This window comes from Solea solea, chromosome 6 (genome assembly GCF_958295425.1).
Source record: "Solea solea chromosome 6, fSolSol10.1, whole genome shotgun sequence".
NCBI lineage: Eukaryota > Metazoa > Chordata > Actinopteri > Pleuronectiformes > Soleidae > Solea > Solea solea.
The window spans coordinates 21,930,106-21,951,963 of record NC_081139.1 but is presented as its reverse complement, the minus strand read 5'-3'; the positions used below and the strand labels follow the sequence as shown (position 1 = coordinate 21,951,963).

General features: G+C 39.2%; 2 protein-coding genes across 2 annotated transcripts; both read right to left on the bottom strand.

Moving 5' to 3' along the window:
- Positions 1 to 330: 330 nt before the first annotated feature.
- On the bottom strand, positions 331 to 9,593 carry mettl1 (methyltransferase 1, tRNA methylguanosine). Its single transcript, XM_058630585.1, has 6 exons — positions 9,387 to 9,593; positions 8,298 to 8,425; positions 8,015 to 8,199; positions 4,052 to 4,165; positions 1,818 to 1,919; positions 331 to 773 (listed from the first exon to the last, which is right to left on the bottom strand). Exons 1-6 carry the CDS (start codon positions 9,464 to 9,466, stop codon positions 657 to 659), a joined length of 726 nt encoding a protein of 241 aa, XP_058486568.1. The 5' UTR covers positions 9,467 to 9,593; the 3' UTR covers positions 331 to 656.
- Positions 9,594 to 11,555: 1,962 nt separating this feature from the next.
- On the bottom strand, positions 11,556 to 21,210 carry LOC131460345 (E3 ubiquitin-protein ligase MARCHF9-like). The gene is made up of 4 exons (XM_058630743.1): positions 20,000 to 21,210; positions 14,859 to 15,014; positions 13,673 to 13,865; positions 11,556 to 12,661 (listed from the first exon to the last, which is right to left on the bottom strand). The coding sequence occupies exons 1-4, from the start codon at positions 20,339 to 20,341 to the stop codon at positions 12,333 to 12,335; spliced, it is 1,020 nt and encodes a 339-aa protein (XP_058486726.1). The 5' UTR covers positions 20,342 to 21,210; the 3' UTR covers positions 11,556 to 12,332.
- Positions 21,211 to 21,858: the final 648 nt, after the last annotated feature.

Sequence of the window (21,858 nt, the reverse complement as noted above, 5' to 3'; positions counted from 1 at the left end):
CAGGATGTGCTGCAGCCTGCAACGTTATCTTTAAACCAAACAATGACCCAAAAGCAAACAAGTTACATGAACTTAAGATTGCTGACAAACTTCCCCGTGTGATACACTTTGCATTCAGCCACTAACACAGCAACACCATGAGGCTATGATTGGATCCATGCATGGAAAATGTAATCGTTTTTAAAAACACGAGGCTCCATTTCATGAAAAGGAGCAGAAACTGTGCTATAACATAAATCCCTTCAGCTCTAGGTCATGGATGAGTGTCGCAAAAGTGGTTGTTCTGTTTCATGACAGAGTAACACAGTAACTGCAACACAAGAACACAACTTTAAAGTTGTTCAGTGTACTTTTACTGACTTTTTTTTGTTGTTGAGATTTTCAGAAAATCCAAAAACAGCACTGTTGATTTTAAAGAACTAAAGAAAATGGCAATAATTAAAATAGTCGAGAAGTGTGATTTGGAATGTGACAAACTTCACGACAAATTCTCTGTGAGAAAAAATGGAACAAAAAAACAACAAGCCATCACTGTTCATCTGTTTGGGGAACGAGCCACAGCCTCCACCTCCTTCCATAGAGCAATGTCATCTGTGCAATTCATGAATGTCCACATAAGAGCGTTATCCCAGACTCTTGCAGGTGTTTGTTAGGTCTTAGTTTGGATCCTCAATCCTCCGGAAAACAGCAAGGAAATTCTTTCCTCCATTTCTCTGCACCTTCTTTCCTTCTTCCGTACATGAACCCAAGCGACCGACGATCACGTCCGCAGTCTGTCAAGAGTCAATTCAACACATTTATATTTGAACATACAGGGAAACATACAATCAGTTAAACATGAAGCATGTGGTTGATGATGTGACAATTAAAATAGTCAATGAATAACAATCCTGAATCAATAGAATGGTAAAGTTTGAGCTTTTAAGATGAAAACACTTTTAAGTTTAAGCTTTAAGCTAACCGTGTAAGGTCTGATCTCTTCTTCAGTGTGTCACTGAGGTATAACGCAATTAAAGGTAGGGTGAGAGAACCTTTTTTTGGAGCATTTAATGAATGGAGCAATTAATGAATGCATTGTCACAAAATTGAAAAATGTCAGTCAGCCTGTACAAACACCATCCAATCATATTGAAATAGGCTGTTCATCAGCCTATTGTTCCATAACCCTCAGGATCTTTTAAGAAGTTTATGACTGTCTTACTGCGTCCAACCTGAGCAGCAATGGCACACTGAGAGGCCTTGCTGATGCAGCTCAACAATCCGACTGCGTTTTTTGCCTTTGCCATCAGGAGATCATGACAGTGTGAATACCTGACAGAAAATGGCACTGAATCCACATTTTTGCGAAGATTTAGGCTTTTAAAGGCTATGGTCTTAAACTTTTGATCAGCTGATGAACAGCCTATTTCAGTTTAATGGTTGTTTGCAATAAATTGCTTAGTCGAACTTTTTCATTCCATTTCTTCTTTTTGCATTTTGAAGCACTACTTAGAACCTTCTGAAGATCCAACAGTGCAAAATGTAAATTCTTGCAATTTTTCAACTGGTCTTAAAATTTTGATCAGGAGTGCAGTTGTTGGAGATTAACCCACGTTTTTAGGATTGTTAAGTGTATGTATGTATCATCATATACCATTGTTATCATGGACAAAAGGAGTAGTGTAGTTTTTTTTTTTGGTGTTATGGAAATGAACACCCTATTCCTCCCATTTATCCAGGCTTGGGAACAGCAACGTGAGTACACTGGATGTGGCCTTTCCAAGGCTTTACAGTCACAACCTGTAAACCCACAGAGGGAAAGATCTGCATTAACCTACCAGTTCTTCATCAGGGACGTGTGAAAACAGCGGATGTTCAGAAAAGTGCTTCACCATCCAGTCGTGAACTTCCTCCACATCAGTATTGGTATACACCAAACCCTAACAGGAGCAGGCAAACACAGCGAGGTTAGTAAAACACTTCTGGGAAAGAAAATGCTTTTTGGTATTAAACTATTTTGGCTTAAGAGTTAAATGGTTTCATCACTGTTGCAGATCAATGGTCTCTGCTGAAAAGATAAAAATAACCCACAGACAACACACAGGTTAATGACCTATGACCTATGTCATTGTTGTTTACTTAGGTGACTGGAGAGATAACTTGACTAGAACAGGGATTTCTTAGAAAACTCAGCGATGGCACAGATTTCCACACCAGTGCATGTTGGCACGTAGGTTTTTACCTTTTTCTTTTTGTGTGTATGTGAATCACACCTGTTTTATTTTACAGTTTCAGGTGTTTCATAAGAACATTTAACAGATAACAGAGACAATAGATTATAGATAATGCTGACAGAGCAGTCTGTCTTTTCTTTGACAGTTTTGGCTGTGTTCCAGCACTGAAGGCCCTCGTAGAGAGCGCTACACTCAGTCAAAGGAAAAAAAACGATAAAAACCAATCCAGAAATCCAGACAAGCCTTCCATTGTTTCCCCACCACCTCCATCAGCCTTCTTCAAGTGTCCCAGTGCTGCACTGACAGGCCTGACAGGCGGCAGCAGGGTGTGTGAAGACATCAGCCAGCTGCAGGCCACACCGGCTGCTCGCTTTAACTTCAGCCAATTCATGAATTTCTGCACACAGTGCATCCAACTGATCCAAAATCTATTTGTTGCATTTTTGAGTGCCATCAAATGTATTTCACTTTCAAAGGATATGATGTTTTTATTTGAATGAGGACCATATCCTTCATAGAATTTACTCTAACAGCTGCAGAATTTAACCTTTAACAGCAAGAGGTGTCATTATGTCAGTTGACCTCTACTGGACTTACTGACTTTATTACTGCACCTTAGAGCAGGCCAAGGCCAGGGAGAAAGGATTTTGGCTTGTAATCGGAGGGTAGTTGTTTAAAATCCCAGTACGGGTCAGTACCCAGTGCCCATTGCTAGTAGTAGTAGATAGTGTGAAGAAGTGCTGCCCACTGCGTGTGTGTAAAAAGTAGGGGTGTCACGATTCTCACAATTCTTGATTAGATTTTAAATTTTAAGGTCGCTATTCCATGTCGATCTTTATTTCTCTCTTTTAGCACAGATGGGTCTGCCATTTTCAGACTTGTCTAATTTAGCCCAGTGTTTCCCAACCCTGGTCCTGAGGGAACCCGGCCCTGCATGTTTTAGATGTTGCCCTGCTCCAACACACCTGATTCAAATGGTCAGCTCATTAACAAGCTCTGCAGACTGATAACCATACAGATTTTATTTTTAAGCCACTATACACTTGCCAATAAAACCTAGTAAATGTTATACACTGGACCTTTAACACACAACATAATTGATAAAACAAAAAGCATAAAAATGTATCGCACTTTCAATTCTCATCTGTGAAGCTGCAGTCAAATAAAGCTTATTTCTTTCTCCATAGAGCCCCATTATTGTTTCGGAACCATTAAACACATCCATGAGCCCTGTTAGACTGGGTGACATGGGCCCTGTAGTTTAGTTGGAAACTGCTGCAGTTGATACTTACTCATGCACCAAATGTGCTTTAGTTTGCCACTAAAACAGTCCCCAACAAATGAACGTTTTCCTGTTAATGTTAGCTAAAAGCAACAGTGCAGATGTTTTAATAAATTACAGATTATTACAGGCATATCTGTGACGCTTGTACAGTATATTCTTACATTCTTTGTTTTTATGAGCGCGACTGATTGACGTCTTCAGTAGGAAGGAATGAGACAGATGGAGCGGGGTGGAAAGTACTCGGAGGCAGACGTAATGTATTGTTGGTGTTTCTTTTCATGGGATTAGTCATCAATCAGCAAAATGATATAACAACGCCAGTCCTATTCTGTAATGGAGAGAGATACCAGCAGTGGGAGGATATTCTGTTTTTGTATTTTGGTTGACACGACCATTTAAAAGACAAGTCTTAACACAAAGTGGAATTTAAAATGTGACTTTTGTTTACCAACAGTCCCAAACCCAATAAACATTTAATATACAACATAATTATGGTCTGTTAGTTTTGTTGCTTTAACAGATCATTTTAAAAATAGCTCCGACTTGTACATACCCCGACTCTCAGTGTGTAAGCATATTCTGCCAGCAACGTGGGACTGATGATCCTCCATTTGTGCTTGGTCTTCTTAAAGTGAGGGTCGGGGAAGAGGAAGAACATCTTACTGAGCTGAAAGAAGAGAACAAAAACCAGTCATAAACTCTTTATGAGTAATCTCTGTCACTCACACACCTGAGATCTAAAGTAAATGTTGTGTTTTAATGTACTTAGGCAATATGGTTGTAAAATGTATAAATGTCATCACCTAAATATGGCCTCCATCACATTCTGTGGTTGGCTGTTAAGCACCGTGCAGTGCAGTGCAAAACTGGAATTTCCCTCCTCAATTTATTTTTCCCCCCACAAAGTTCCCTGTGGCTCAGTCTTTGACAAGTGTGCAAGTGCAGGCTCCATTGATATTAGTCTGGGTGATGCATTAAAACCACTGCAGTAACTTTTCACGACTTAAAATAAATAATGGCAGGTATAAAGAGAACGACGCAGGGATAATGACTGGGGACTGCTGTAGCCCCGGGGGTCACGTCAGTGCTGATGGAAGATGGAAAAACCTTGGCACTATTTTTGGGCTGCAAAACATACAACAGAGGGAAAACAGAGAGGTCCGAAAAGGATTCCGGATCTTTAGAACATGCTGCTTCAACACTTGGTTCACATTGTATTTTACCTTTTACCTTTATTCCTCTACTTTGACAAAGTCCGACGTCCGGTAAATACAGAGTGAGGAAGCTGCAGCTCAAAATGGCAATCTTTGCTTAAGTTATACAACTTAAAGTCCCTGAAAAGTGATACAATTATATCTTCTGACATTGTCACCCCTCAAAAAAATGCAAAAGCGTGTTAAAATAGAACCATTAAAATATTCAATAAGTGTTCGAAAATTTCTCTCTATATCACAGGTGTCAAACTCAAGGCCCGCGGGCTACATCCGGCCCCCCATGCAATTGTTTTTGGCCCGCGAGATAATAGGTGATGTCTTTCCTGCTTTTTTCCCCCACTTATTTGCTGATAATTACCACACTTATAAAGTTACCTAGCCAGTAAAATAAACAAATTAAATGTGGACTGGAACCAGAGGGGGGTTATTAGGGGGCTCAGCCCTAGATTTGTATTCGTCTCACTCTCTTTTAGCTTTATACATCCAGTACAAATGATTGAGTACTGCAAATTATTGGCTAAGATACATGTGACGGCAGGTTTGTGCTGTTCTACTGAAATACAGTGGAGGGAATCCGGCAAGACAGAAGGAAATGTACAATGGAAAATCATTTGTTCGGAGGTTTTTGTTATTTGACCTCATCTGGCACTGGACTTGGACACAGTTTTTAATTTTCGGGCCACTCTGTAATTGAGTTTGACACCCCTGCTCTATATTGTTTCCCTGTGATGGACTGGTGACCTGTCCAGGGTGTACCCTGCCTTTCACCCTATGTCACCTTGGAGTTGCACCAGCAGCCCTGTGACCCTCATGTGTAGGATGGACGGATGATGCAACAATTCAGCAACATTCTCTGCTCTGAGATGCTGGGGGTCATGTCCACCGGAGGAGACACGCGCACACACACACCACTGCAGCCCGAGTGTCTTCTTGCATTTATCAAGTGGTTTAAGCCTTTAAAAATTGACATTGCAAAGTTGTATTATGTTTTTATTCTGCGCTTTATTACATTTATCTCGAAGAGTGCCTTTGGAAAAAGAAGAACGCTTGAATTTGCAGTATAGTGCAGGACACAGTGCGCTATGTCCTGCACTATACTGCAAATTCAAGCGTTCTTTTTCCACAATGTACAGCATTCATGCCAAACAACACAAAAGCCATTATTGTTATTTATTACTATCTGAAATGACATATTAAAAAGAAATGCCTGCATTTATAGATACCTTAATGAAAAACCTATGCAATATGTATTCCATAAAAGTGTCAAAGCATTAAAGCAATTACTTTACGCTCTCTTGGTGCATTTGAGGCGAATTTCTTTCTTTTAATCCAAGGCACCTAATTTAACCCTGGTACACTAAACCCACTGTGTAATCTAATGAGAGTTTTAACAAGTCATAGACTACTGCAACTAATTGGAATGGATAAATGGCGTCTTGCACTGCTCCATACTCAGCTGATGCGGTGAATTGTACGTCAGTCAATGACTCCATTGTTGGTAGATCGTGGATTAATGAGCAATCCGTAAAAAAAATAAATTGAAACATGAGGAATTAGAACTATATTGAGATTGTTTCCACTAGCTATAGAGTTGTATAACGGCACAGTTATACAACAAGAGTTATTTCTGATCTTTATTACTTCGTCTCCTGGCGCAGGCCCAACACTCTGGCAGTGAGAAACATGGTTCCATAGGTAAAATCTTAAAACATCTGACACAGGACAAAGTTTCACTTTAAATAAATAAATATGGATATAGCATTTTTCCCATCAGACAGCCTTGTTTTTGTGAGCAGAACTTTTGAGTGCATGTAAAGCAAATGCAGAGTTTCTCCTCTTTACACATTATGTATGCTAGAAAGAAGAGACTAAGAAGAAATTACAATTTGCTGAGGATGGATTAACCTTTATTAACCTGTTAATTCATGAGTAACTGCACCTGCTCCTACACTACTGTCTTTAGTTTGCTAGCTAGCTGAGATGTCTTTGTCCCAAAAATGAGAGAAAAGCCATAAGAAGAGACCATTTACTCCTGCTGTGAGGCTGCAGGCACAACACCTATGTTTGTGTACAGTATGTTGTTAAACTGTGCATAACAATGTGAAAATGTTGCTTCTCTTAATTTAATGTTTATTAACATTTAATTACCATGATGGCAACTGAAATATGTTTTGTTTGCTTTGCACAAACTTAAAGGAAAAGTCTTACTATAAGTAAATATCATTTCACATTCAGAAACACAATTCTTCATTATCAAGCTTGTAATCTGTAGACATGAATTAACTCTCACTCTTACTGCGGCCTCTTCATGCTTGTGTCTTGTGAGTGCTGCTCGCTCGGTGCCAAAACTCTGCTGACGACCTTAACTTGATCCGTGAGCATTTATCTTTGGATTTCAGCCAGTTATTCTGCCTGTTTTGAGCTGTAATGATGCTTGAGCTTGGTTTATCACTGCGAGCGTGTCCCCGCCAAATTAAGCTCACCGTCTTTTACTTCTTTTACAAAAAGTGGATTTTTATAATTTGCTGGGAAAAGCATAGCATTCCGGATCTACTCGACATGTGACAGCTACGTGTGTGTTTCATTCACCCTAACCGTGACCTGACAGGCACAGCTGGAAGGGACCACCCAGTAGGACATCTTAATCTACTAGAGTCATTCTGCGTTATATAGCGGTAATTACTGCCGCGAGAATTTCCTTTGTCCGAGTTGCTTCTTAGGTCAGATCTCACCCAGTCCTTTGGGCCTCGTAGGACCTTGGTTTGCCGATCCTCTGTATTGCAAGTGATTAAAAGATTCTATACCTGATTTACATAAAAAACATCTGAACATTCAGATGTGTGATTATTTTTAACATATATTGCCATTGTAATCTGATCCATAATTGGTAGGACCCTAATTTTACCATTTAATTTAATATTTTCAAAATAATTTTAGGTTTAGCAATTTTATACACACACAAAAAAGATGAATTTTGGGCTGCTGAACAATGCAGAATTTCAGCATTATACAATATCAAATATGTGCTGTGTCTTTCCATTTTATCTCTTGCACTACTGGACTCTGCAATTTCAGTTATTTTGTGTTTAATTGTGCAGTCCTGACTAGCAGTTTAATCTTATTTTCATAATATCCATAAAAACACTTTCAGAGTAATGAGTTTTTGTTTTACACAGACTAAAAAGTACCATGTCTCATACTAATAGTATTATAGTATGGTATCCTCATAATAATAGGACTAATGTCTGAACTCACACACTCCCATCAGGAAACACACACAACACAAACTCACAGACACTCACCTGTCCTTTAGCGAAGAAATTGGGGAGATACTTCATCGCATTACTACGAAGGCAGGCAATGTTTTTGAAGCTTCCAGGTTCTGAGGCACGTAAAGACTTGATACGATCCTGGACATAATCTGAAACTTTGACTCGGATCTCCAGGCCCAGGATGAGTTTGTCTGGGAAAAGTGGCGATAACTCCACTGAGGGAAAGAGCAAAGGACACAAATACAGAGACATGAATAAAACATAAATGAGTATGACTCGTGCACAGTGCAGTCAGATTAGTAACATCACAAACCTAAAAGACCCCCATATCCACATCCAATGTCTGCAAACTCCACTCGTGGCCCCTCTTTCTCTGACACATTTCCAGTGAAGAAGTCTGGATACAGTTTGGACCAGTCCATTTCCTCTGGACACAAAGGACTGAGAAAGTAAGAGGCGAAAACAGTGAGCCACAGTGATAGTTATCTCTATCTATGAGGTTTTTGTTTGTCACATTTGTCTAACTGTAAGCAGCAAAGCATTGATATCCAACCCGGGTTTGGGTACAATATTACAGTAACAATTGACGGGCACATGGTGATGGTGAATTTAAGTGGTACTTTTTAAAAGTACCACTTAAAGTAAGTATATGATGTGTAAAAATAAGAGATAATATATAATGGTGAGCCTGAGATGTTATTATACTCCAAAGTGCTGGTGATGAGTTATATCATGGAGCTCGTAGCTGCTTCCATCTGGATGTAACAATAACTTTTGTTGTTGGTCATAAATAACGGTTAACAACCACCCTAACAGTCAGAATATGATTCAGTTTACTCTAGCTGTGACCAGTTCAGGCAGAAAATGGTGACTGACTAAAATTGGTGTGTGGATTTGGATTAGACTTTCTAAGGATGAAAGTTATAACCCAAAGAAGAAATGTTGTCATTTTTGTAGAAATAATTGGGTGAAGTAAGAAATAAACAGAAATATTACCACATGAATCAATCAAAACTCTCTGTTTTGCAGACACCAGTGAGGAAAGGTCAGCTTTCATTTTTCATTAAGGTTTCAAAATAAATTTCACAAAAAGCTGCACCTCTTTCTTCAATGGCAATATTTCCACGACTGTGTACTAATGTGATGCTCGTGCATTACTCAATCACACTTTGAGTAGTGTTTTACATTAAATGTGATTATGAGCATTTTATGAGCATTCTGTCAACAAAATGTTTCTAAACCAAAGTGAACTGGGGCTGCAACTCATGATTTACGTTATTTTTCAGTTCATTGTTGCATACAATTGTGTTAAATGTCGATCAGTGGTTCAGTGAAGCAGTCAACAATCAACCGAGTGTGTGTGTGTGTGTGTGTGTGTGTCAGACACATGGACGTCACTCACTAGTCAAACGTGTGATGAGCCATGGGGTTTGAATGAGCTCTCTGTCTGTAGTAACGCTTCTGAGGCATCGGGACGTCCATGTTGGACTACACAAGGCAAACTCTCGTCGCGACGATAAATAAAGTAAAGTAAATATAAAGTAAACACGGACACACGGATCCAGTCACGCTTGTTTCCACTTCACTCTGCTTTTCTACTGTTTGTGAGTCGCGGCGTTATGTCGTCATCAAAAAGCGTCGCTGCAGCCCGGGTTGCCAGGTTTGCTCAGTGTGTTCCTCTGGTTAAATTAATGTGCAGTCTCTCCACCCCTATATTTCATTCATATAATAAGATTATATTCATCTTCATGAATACATATGTACCTTATTTGAAGTTTAACTTGGAGTGAACAACAACAAAAGACAAAAAACATCAAACACAAGTTGACATATTTTTAAAAAGAGTGAGATGTCTAGACTTTTAAAATCCCACTCATTCTCCATTATTTATATTATATTTTTTTATTCCAATTCTTCAATCATTTCTGCTAATACTAATAATACTACTATTTATAATTAGAATAGCTTTAATAAACATCTTGAAATACACACACCACTTAGAAAAGGACAAGTAGACCAAACAATAATTAATAATAAATAATAATAACATGTGTAAATAAAGAAATTAATGAACACCCCCAACTCATCCCTGTATCCTACAAAAAAATGATCTATATTTTATTTTAGTGTTGACTCATCACCCAGACTATTCTATAGTTTTACACCACAGAGTAAAATGCAGAATATTTTACGTTTGAACGTAATTTATCCATTTTAGAATGATCCTTCCCTCTTAATTGATAAACCCGATCCCTGAACATGTTTTGAATATTTTGTGGTAATCGGTTATTATTGGCTTTAATTCTTGACTGGCTACGTGTGTTGTTTTTATTTTTTTTATTATTGTTCTATCTTATTATTTCCTTTTATATATATACTGTATATTCATATATGCCAGACGTTTTGTCTGCTGAATATTAATCCTAACAAGATCAAACCTGAATTGTTTTTACTGTCCGATACAGTATATATATATGATATACTGTTTTTTTTGTATTTAGTTGTCTTTCACACTGTGAACATGCATGAAATCTGTGAGTCTGTGGGTGGACGCTGACACACATCTTAGGTGTGGTTATTTTCAGAGAGGATAAACTGATTTCCACCAGCTGTTTGAGAATAAGGACGAAGCAGACACAGAGTGAGAAAGACTAAAAAAAGGAGAGTGGGTGCATGTTGTTGACAAAGAGATCACACAGACACAGAGAGGCAGGGAGTTGTTGAACGCAGAGAGATACGAGGTGAAGTGTTTCCAGTGTTAGGAGGGGGAACCTTCTGCTTCTAAGCGCTATGGTGTGACAGACTTGACTGACTCACTTCATCATGTCGTGATTATTGGCTTCTCAGTAATGATTGTATTGGATGGTAATAGGAGGTTACATTTAATTATGACTCCCTGATGTTTTTTTGTTTTTAATAGAGGTTGTGCCCGCACCAATGACTGTTCCAGCTGTAGACTAAATTATGCAAATGTGCTGTTATGAAACACAGCATTAGTGTAGTCAGATCATCCATTTGAATGTTTGCTGATTCATCTGTTACTGAAGAAAACTAAATAAAGGTACTTAAGGAAGAGTTCCTTGAATCTTGAGTATTTTTAGTATTTTGCAAATACATCGTTTATAGTTTTGTACTGCTGTGTTTTGTACTGTTTGTGATACATTTCTTAGTTGGGTATTTGGTATTTTATTTTACGTTTAGATGTATTGCCAGGATGTGTCCCTGAGGAAAACACTTGAATGAATGCAACTACAAACAAATGTGCTGTATGAAAGTGGCTGTGAATGGCTGAAAAACCGAAGGCCAAATAAATACAAATTTTTACCATAGCTAGTGCTATATTATGCCTTCACATTTTATATTAATCTGATCATTGCTCGTTTTTTCTCTTCTTTCGATAGAAATAAAAATCATTCCATTCGTTTTCACCCACTTTCACTGTTTGGTGTAATTTGTATTCTTTTGGACACTTGTGGGACACAATCTGCATGTTGTGGGACGCAATACCCCCCCAAAAAAAACAAAAAAACAAAACTGACAATACATTTAGTTTTCTTTAAAAACACCACCGTCTTTATTATAAAACAGGAAATGTTGTTTAGGGGTAATTTAAGCAATTGGGTAAGATGTAAAAAAAAAGAATTTGGCTTTTTAATCTCTGATTCATTGAAACCTGTGTGGGAACAAATAACATGTGGAATAAATAACAGGGGTGAGGCCACTGTTGTGGATGAAATCATTTGTCTTGTCAATCCCAGCTGACATATGGTATCATTCACTCTCAGATTCACACCTACAGTCAATTGAATTAACCTCAGCATGTTTTGGACACATGGAGAGAACATGCAAACTCCACACAGAAAGGCCCTTGGTCAAACTGGGATTCGAAAAGGTGACCTTCTTATGGTGAGGCAACAGTGCTACCCACTGCCTCAGCATGCAGCATGGATTAAGTCATTTCTAACATCAAATACTCTTTAAAATTTAGAGACAGATCAAAATTGACAATAGCAATACAAAAACAGCTCAATTACACTGTGTAATGACAATAAAATGCTGACAGCGTTGAGAATCAAAGCTTTTTCTTTTATGTGCTTTTTTTCCTTTAATTCGTCATGAGATCAAAGACTCGGGTAAAAAAAAACTGTATGTTGTCCCTTTGTGTAAACCTCAGATTTATTTCTGGCTGTTCACTTTGAGCCTCAGGTTATTCATCAAACAAAATATAAGACTACTAGTGAACGGGTTTATGTGGCACATAAGGATTTTCTTTCTTTCTTCCTTTTTTTTTAAATTATAAGTATATTTTACTTCCTTCTTAAACACTAAAGGACATTTCATCCCAGCCTCATACAGTGGTCACCCTCATGACCACTTCTTGGTTTGCATTGTGCAGGTGGTTGGGTCTTAACTGACTGAGGATGTACAAAAAGGTATAGCCACAGTGGTGGTGGTGGAGAATAGTCCTGACGTGCCGACTCGCCTGCCGCTCGCCGTCTGCGACCGTGTGAGACGGATCCCTCACAACAACGTGACCAGCGCCGCCTTTACTGCTGGAACTGGAGGGGTCACCTAAGTCCTTCGCTTTCTCATAATTCAGCACTTTCCACTGCTGGTTCACAGCCTGCCAGCGCTTAAAGATCCGGTAAACAGACGATCCCTCATGGATTATAAGGCCTGTGCACAAGGGGTGGAGATAAGGGTGAGAGGGAGGTCGGGCAGGGACAAGAAACAGTGTTACATATAGTATTTAAGCATTAAGTCCAAGAAAGGACTAAAATGTACACAGTAAACAGGAACTATACGGTTTAACAAACACAGAGATTAAATGGCAGTAAGACAAACACGTAGACAGAACACAACCAAACAAACACACTGGGTTTTATTTGTAATCACGTTCAATAAATGGAATTATAAAGCTACATTGTGTAACTTCTGTCGCTTTTCCCACCAGACTTAAACCATGCCTCAGGTGACCCCGCGGAGCTTTCTGAAGCTTTCATCATTTGTTTCTGTATCTCACAACCGCACTTATGTTTCACAGGGCCGGGGTGATTTCTTCACCTCAGGTTCTCTTTTAACATTCCTTTGTACATCTCACGACCTCGCACAACCGAGGTTAATTCCTTAACCTAAAGTCTGCTGCTGTCTCACAAAGAAAACCCAACACGGACAGAGTCGTGTTCAGTGGAGCTGATAGACTTAATCAGGATTGTGCAAACTCAGTGGTTTGAATGCAGTGGACATTAATTAATGCCGACAACTCAAACACTGCAGCTTTATAGCATCAATAATACCTACATGTTCAAAACATGTTAGTGCATTCTTAAGAATAACACATTCTTAACATGGCAACAGTTTTGTAATAGGGAGGTAATATTATCTTATTTTACCGTCTTATTTCTAACACTATTTTCTGCTTGGTAATAACTATATAGTAGTGATGATAATATGATAATATAACAGTGATACCGTGTTTATCCAAATGAATATGGTAATAGCTTGATAATGAGAATTGCTATAGGTTACCCTCGGTGTAATAAAACAACATGGAATTGCCATAATATTCTTCCCTCGGTTACAAAATGATATTGTTACTGTGCTGCCTAGAGTGTAGCACAGATTTGTGAAGCTGACCCTTTCGTATTGTGACCACCTGCTGTGAGACATGACAGCTGCATGTCTTACCTATACAAACTATGTCCATGAAGCCATACATGCCGTAGCATATTTGAAAGAGCAGGTCCTGCCGCTGCCATTTGGCCGACGGGCTGAGAGAAGACCACACCAACCAGGAGATGCTCGCCAGGAGGAACAAGGAGCCCAGGAAAATGGCCGCGATCTGCACCTTCTCAATCACAGTCAGGGAGATGGACTGCCACTGTACGGACACACAAGGGTATCATGGGTGGAAATATTATGGTCAAATTCTTCATCATGTGAGAGTCAGTGTAGTTTGTAATTGTACATTATGGGACAGGCATAATATGTTGATTAAATAAACAAGATGTATATAACAGAAATGGCCTGAATGGGCTGTTTAAGGTATTCAGGGAGGGCCATGAATGGTCATTGAGATTTCATAAATATTAACTTTAAATTTCAGTTTTGTCATTACAGGGTCCACACAGAGGGGTAGTGGTTAGCACTGCTGCCTTGCAGCAAAAAGAACAAGGTTTGTGATTCAGTCAGAACAAGGGCCTTGCTGGTGGGATTGGCACCAGCAGCCCTGAGACCCTCAGGTGCAGGATAAAGCGGTACACAAGAAAAGGATGAATTATGTTGCAAATGACCATAAAATATTGTGTTAGTGTCACGTTGTCGCACTTTTGTGGAGGGATTAGAGATAATTTGCATTGTTTTGTACTTTAAGAGTGAAATGGACAGGGATTAAGGAGCCTAATCAATGCAAATCATGAAGGAGAGGCTGCAAAGCAACATCATGGATGTCAACTGCCATAAAACACCAAGGTTAAAGGTTATTTTCTGCCTTCTTATGAAACAAATAATATACATATAGAAATGATCCTGTAGGATGATACAGTATATAGAGCTGTTTGGGAATAGCTGGTATACAAAAGACAAAACTATGGTATGGCCTTAACTGCTCTGTTTCAGATAGTGGTGATTATTGGATTATTTTGGATGAACTATTAACTGTAAATGGTTGATACCTGATAGTTGATGGCACACTGACGGATTGTGATAGTGACTTGTGTTCTATCATCTAACTGAGCCTCCATCAGTGGAGCAGCAGGTCACAGTGACTCACTGCCTGCTCACAATACCAATCATAACATTACTGACATTTAAAATGATAGTTTAGCAAACACTGAAACAAGATGATAATCCGTCACTGAGACACCGACTGTACCTGCAGTGGGTTTTTGGTGCTGATGGCCAGAACCTGGTACTTGAAGTAGCACAGCTCACAGCTCCAGGAGCCTCTCTCACTTATCCAACGTATAAGGCAGGATTGGTGAGTACAGCGCACAGAGCCGGCACAGCGACATGGGCTCAACAGCTCCCCCTGCAGGAAGCAAAACAAAACTGCGTTAATCATGCATCGAATCTGCTGTGTTTGTGGTGTGATGTGGTGGAGAGGAGAGTAAAAAACTGTTATCCCAGCCCTGACAATGTAACTGTAACTTATGTTTTATAAAATAAATATATTGTTTGAAGAAATAAGAGTAAGAATATGTGTGTATAATCAATAGCAAACAAGTGGAATCAGTGTTAAACTAATACTGATTGATTAATGTTTACCGTTAACACTTTTTTTTTTTACATTGCTATACCTTCACATATTGGGTACAGAGAGACGTTAAATAATAATAAAATTTAGATAAACTTGGTAATCAAACAATGTTTCACGATGGTTTCAAGAGATAGCTTTTCATGTAACACCTAATTCTGTCATATTGGCATGAAATGACTCATTGTCTCTGGTATGAGGAGAAAACCCAGTTGGTCACGTCTCTGCTTCTGCGGTCTTTGCCAGCTGCTTCTATTTTTATGCGTCTTCGCTGTGTGCCATGATTTGCTAAGATTGTGGGACATGGGTCTGTTTCAGAAGGTTTATTTGTTTTACCGGATTTGTCAAGCGTGTGATGAATATAACCGTCATGTGGTGCACACTCCTGTACCTAATAAAGTGACAGGAGTGGCTCCCAGAGTGGTCGTCTGCTGCTGTAACACGTCTGCTTTGATGTGTTGTCCCCTTTAAAGATGGTCTTCTGAATAACTTGCTTGTGATGAGTTATTTGAGTTACTGTTGCCTCTCTATTATTTAAAACCAGCTCTCCTTTGAATCCTGGCATCAAAAATGCATTTCTGCCCAGAGAACTGCCACTCACTGTATATTTTCTCTTTTTCAGCAGTTTCTGAAAATACTCACAACAGCCGTCTGGCAACAACAACCCGTGCCAGGTTCAAAGTCCCTTCAATCATCTTTCTTGCATATTGTGGCGCTCAGGTTGAACTCCAGCAGGTTGTCTTAGACATGTCTACATGCCGCTTTATGAACTGAGTTACTGTCAGGTGATTGGCTGATTAGATATTCATGTTTTCACCTCTGCTGCCATTACTTATTCCTGTGCAGACACCATTGCTATGTTGAACTCTATCTGTCAGTGGCGTATAATTTAAATGATTAAATAATCTCAGAACGCTCTTCCTCTGTATGTCACCATGCTGTTGGATAATCTCACACATGTGGCTGCTTGGAATCACCTTGACATCAGATCCCCACGTGCTTCTTTTTTGTGGTTTTATGTCATTAAATAATCATGACCCAAAAATTGTTCAGATTAAATTTCATACTCTGAGGAAATTAAATGTATAATGCAGATCACTCACCCTGACAGGTTAAGTGGTATTGTGAAGCTTTTAGAGGACCGGTGTGCATGTGGGTTATGTAGCTACATTGGTATGTCTGTCCATATAATTGCCTGTTTCTATTTGAATGCTGACTGTAGTCGAGCGTTGTGAGGCATAACAGGCCCGTAGAATAGTGCATTTCATTGTCCTGACATGTGTGAACATCATCGCCAGTCAGTTCTATTTTATAATAAAAGAAATCGTCGTTACAAATTGTTCTAGAAACTTTAATTCATCTAATTGCAGCAGCTTAGTCAGTCACCAGAGCTCAGTGCAGATAAACATTTTTGTGATTTTATGGACCAATGATCAAAAATACAAGAAATACAGCAGTAATTAATTATAATAAAGCAATATAAAGCACATTTAATTATTATTAGGGCTGAAATCAAAATTGCAACCTCAAACACTGCGATTAGCAAACCACAAAGGCTAATTTAATTGTTCTATTTTGGATTCTGTGTTTTTGTTTATGCCATTTTATAAAATGTAACACATGCATGTTAGAAACAATTCATATTGTTGACAGTGTTTAATTCTTGGATGATGTCACATGGCATCGCTTCAGCATGTTAAAAAAATAATATAGCAAATCAAATCAAAATCACATCTGTCAGAAAAATCACAATGAGGTATTTACTTCACTAGTGATTAAATGAGACACGAGCTGTGTCATGTATAATAAGTGAGCACTTGTATAATGATTGACTTTTGTTGTTCAGGTCTTTTAGGTATTATGGTTCTATGTTTTATTTATCTTATTGATCTTTAATTCACAGCACTTTGTTTCAGCTGTTTTTAAAGTGCTTTATAAATAAAGTTGGATTGGATTGGATTGATGTGCACTGACTTCTTCTCCTTGGATATAATACAACCACTGCTGCATAACATGATGTAGCAGTGGTTGTATCTCAATGTTAAACAGTGAGAGTATATGGGGAAATCTTATTCTGTTTAACCAGCGGCAGCTAACGGCCCTCGTCGATCTCATCTGCATACACAGTCTTCTCATATGACTTTTCTACAGCCTCAAAGAACTCACAGGACATCTGCTGCAGGTTTTTGTTGTCAGCCTGAGGCTCCCTGAGGCCCTCGCACTGACAATGCCTTCGCAGATATCAATTTATTTCCTGTCTGACTCCAGGTGATGTGCTAGATCTTTAATCAGTTGAATACCCGCAGGGGAAACCGAAACTTTCCGAGACCTCTGGCTAAGTCTGTGTCCTCAGGGCAGAGTTCATGCACTCAGACGTCCACGTTATAAACACTTCCATCAAGCACCGACCCTAACTGTTCTCCTTCAGGTGCTCCTGTAGTTGATGGAATAATCAAGCAGGTTTGATAATAACCCATAAAATGACAACGTATAAAACAGGCAACATCTTAAAATTGTCTTTTGTGTTGAGGAATCCTTTTGTAAAATCTTTTTTCACTGCTATTTTTAAATGGCCCAATTTTGAGCATATGCTACAGTATGTGTATAGGAAGGAAATTCAATTGTTCAGATATAAAATACTCCTCTTGCTCCTCTTTCTTCTCTACAGCCTCTTCTTTAGGAATGCAAACTCGACGCTCACTTGACAGCGTATTTGTCATCTAATAACACTTTACATTACAGTGCGATAACAATATATAAATGTTAATTATTTGTAATCAGGAAGTGATATATATAGTAGTACCATCTAATTTCTTCAGTAATCGAGTAAAGGTGCGCTAATAACAACTGAAACTGTATGTGGGGCATCTGGGAGGATGAATTTCAACTTTATACAATGGTAATTATCATTTTTGATGACCAAATGTTTTATAATTAAAAAATGTTCAAATTAAAATGTTATTATTGTAATATATTATTATTATATTATTTTTACTGTATTGCAGGGGTGTCCAAACTTGACCAGATTTGATAATGTTAATGATTATGATTTTCTGTCCCTCCCGGACCATAAAGGATACATTATAAAACCAAAGCTGTGGACACGCCTGCTGTACTGTAATACAAAATGTTGACTATTTTTCTTTTCGTGGGCTGGCATTTTGTTTCACTTTTGTTGTTGCGTTTATGTTTTGTTTTGATAAAGTTTAAAATGTCAGTACATGATGTGTTTTCAAAAAAAAAGAGGACTTGACACTCACTTACAGATCTGAAACTGCTGATGACTTATTGTGAGATTTTCAGCAGCCTTTTAAATAGCCCGAGGGAACAATCCACTGATTTTACATGAAGAGCAGTTTAGTTGTAACGAGAGTCAAAACGTTTGTGTGGAGGAGCTTTTTCATCGTCATGTTAGAGGTGATGTTAGAGCAGGCGTGCGCAATTATTTTCCCCAAGGGGCCACATGGGAAACTTTAAATATTGTTGAGGGCTGGACCAAAGGGCTGAACTAACTCTGCTCTATCTCTTTATAAAAAAAGCAGTAAAATTATATTGTTTTGATGTAAATTGGGCAACATACAAACACACAATAACTAAAATGCAGATTTTATTCAATTATAACTAACTGACTCTATTGAAAATATCAAATGACTACACTATATAATGAATACTATTATACTATACTACTGTGGTGTAGTGCAGTGAATATATTGCCTGACACACATTTTTGTGTTTCCATTAGGAGCAGTACGATTTCGATCCCATTTTTTTGGCACCCTTCCCTTGGGATACCAAAGTACATTGAGTGGAGCTAGACCGGCTCAACACTCACCTGATCAAGCGACAGAAGAAAGTCACTCCCTTGCAACCGAGTCAAGGCAATTTTAAATAGCAGAGATGAAGGACAGGAAGAAGAAAAAATAGCCAAAAACTGAGCAGGAAAGAAGAGAAGCTGGATGTCCTCTATTCTTGTCTTTGTTGTCTTTGCACCGGTACGATGTCACACTAGGTATCAGCCCACACTCCGCCTACCACATAAAGGTACTGTTAGCAGTCAAACACCATCCTAAACCCTGCCGTACTTTACCAAAATAAACTGTACCATGATGGAAACATAACATAAGATATCTTGAGATTTTTTACAGCCTTTTCTGGCAAGAAACTGAAGTTTAAAAAGCTGCTGGTCTACCTTTTTTGGTAAGTTAATTTGGGAGTTTGAGTTGAGAACAGTATGAAGCATGAAGTTGCACCAGTGCGACGACAACACGCTGACATTGAACGTGACACACTGGAGGACATGCAGCAGATTTTTTTTTTCCTGCTCAGTCTGTGACTGTCACAACAAGACATTGAGATTTGAAGGAGAATAGATTAGAGGCGTTTGTCTCGACTTCCATGGATATTTACACTGCTTGCAAGGGAGTGACATTTGTCTGTCGCCCAATCAGCTGACGGAAGGGAAGGGTGCCAAAAACTGGAACATTGGGGTGTTTCCTAATGTGAACACACAATAAAAAATATTGTGTGTTCACATTAGGACAAACCCCCCCCCCCCCAAAAAAACAAAAAAAAACAAAAAAAAAAACAGCTGAACTATCCCTTTAACTTAGGTCCACCAGATGAGTGCAGGTGGACCTGCTGATGTGTCCATGAGCAAACCAAACCTTAAAGTTTCAGGCGAACCCTGGTAAACATAAAAAGCTGACCCCTTAGAACAAAGAAGCTCACATCAGCATTTTTTTATTAAGACTTAACTTTACCTTCTCAGGTCCCTGAAAGCAGATCCGGCACTGAGGTGATCGCGTCCCGCTCTCTGAGAGACTCGGGAGGGAAGCAGCGTCCAGGCCTCCTCCTCCTCCTTCCAGGGATTTGTCATCCTCTTTATCCTCAAGTGCCAGGCTGCGTGGCCGTGGGTCAGAGGAGCCGTAATATTCCTCCTCGTCGTCCCGGTGAGAGCAGTTGAGCGGCGGCCAACCACAGCCTCCTATAAGCCCTCGCATCCCGGTGTGTGTGTGCGTGTCAGTCCTCCTGCTTGATCCAGAGCGCATCAGTAACAACACTTTGAGTTCATTGAAAAACAGCCTGATCCGGTACTTAAACATTCTTCAGCAGCTGGAACCTACACTCCACACACAGACACACAGGAGAGGAGCTCTGTCCCTGAGCCAAGTCCCTCAGAATTAACCACCAACATTTTTATCATCATTACTGTTCTTCTTCTTATTAACTGTTGTTTTTAATTGTATTTCTATCCAGCTTCTCCAGCAGCAGCAGTGGTCATATCATTTTCAATTTAAATACAGTACTCGGTCAGAAAAACATGATAGGCTGTAGCAGCCCAGGGCTCTTTGCATATCCTGTTGTTATAGCATGTGCACAGCACGCCAGCCAATAGGGACGGATTATTCTTCACGGACAGATTCTTTTTCTTCCCAGATTCAATGGAGGCTGAGAGCCACGGACCATGAGGCACCTTGGTTAGAGTCAGCGGGGTCCAGCAGCATCCTCTCATGCCTGTGTGTCAGATGATGCGTTCAGTCTGCAGGATCTGTCCAAGACTCGCAGCACTTAATGTTTCCTGTTTTTCTTCTTCTTCTTCTTCTTCTTTTCCAGGCGGAGGAGCAGAGAGCGTGTCTGAGAGGGAGGGAGATATGAAATCCTATGAACAACTAAGTCAATTTTCGATTTCTATTTTGAGGTGATCATTCACCTTAAAAGGGATGGAATCACACGCGTGTCTCCGTTGTTGTCTCGCAGTGGCATCAGTTGTTTCCTCTTCATCTCTGAAGCGTCTTCTTCTTCTTCTTCTGCCTCCTGTTAAAGGCAACAACATCAAGCGGATTTAACATCCAGGCTCAGGCTGCCAGGTTACAAAGTTACAATACAGCAGCAGCTGTGTGTTAGAGACGGACGAAAAAAGAAAGAAAGAAAGAGAAAACAAGTGACAGTTCTCTCCATCCTCGCGCCACAAATGGATTCCTGCAAACACTAAACGAGCCGACAGCAGACTGCTACTGGCCCTGCCTTCTGGGCTTGTTAAAAAACAACTGTGCAGCATCATCATCATCATCATCATCAACACCACCTTCGTCTTCTTTTTTTTTTCTTAATACCAAGTCAACACAAGTCAAATCACTGCAGTATATCATATAGTAAAAACAAATAGTAAAATGTTTTTGCACCAATCCATCCTTCAACTTCATGAAATCCAAAATTCATTTCAAACATAAAATAAAATGATATTTCTCTGTTGTCTGCTGTGATTGTTACTGTGTTATTAATTTGTATTCATTGTTTTCATTTCTATCTATCTATCTATCTATCTATCTATCTATCTATCTATCTATCTATCTATCTATCTATCTGCGCTTTTTCAGGTTTAAAACCTGGTTTTAGGGTTAAAATTAGGTTTATGTTAGATTTAGGCCAATGGTTAGGCACTTTGTTGTGATGGGTAAGGTTTGGGTGAGGGACTATGGAATGAATTATTTCTCCTCAAGATATAAAAATTAATTTGTGTGTGTGTGTTCTTGTATGGGTATCTTAGTGAGGACCAAAAAACAACATATAAACCATAGCGAGTGAGGACCCTTTTTTTCTGGTCCTCACAACTTTAAAG

Coding starts and splice junctions, on each gene's coding strand:
- mettl1 (XM_058630585.1), bottom strand. CDS start 9,466: ATGGACGTCCCGATGCCTCAGAAGCGTTACTACAGACAGAGAGCTCAT. Junction 4,166..8,014: donor ATTTCTTCGCTAAAGGACAG/GTGAGTGTCTGT, acceptor CTCTTCTTTCAG/CTCAGTAAGATGTTCTTCCT. Junction 774..1,817: donor ACGTCCCTGATGAAGAACTG/GTAGGTTAATGC, acceptor GACTCTTGACAG/ACTGCGGACGTGATCGTCGG.
- LOC131460345 (XM_058630743.1), bottom strand. CDS start 20,341: ATGTTTAAGTACCGGATCAGGCTGTTTTTCAATGAACTCAAAGTGTTG. Junction 15,015..19,999: donor GCTTTCAGGGACCTGAGAAG/GTAAAGTTAAGT, acceptor TGCTTCCTGCAG/GGGGAGCTGTTGAGCCCATG. Junction 13,866..14,858: donor GCACCAAAAACCCACTGCAG/GTACAGTCGGTG, acceptor GTGTCCGTACAG/TGGCAGTCCATCTCCCTGAC.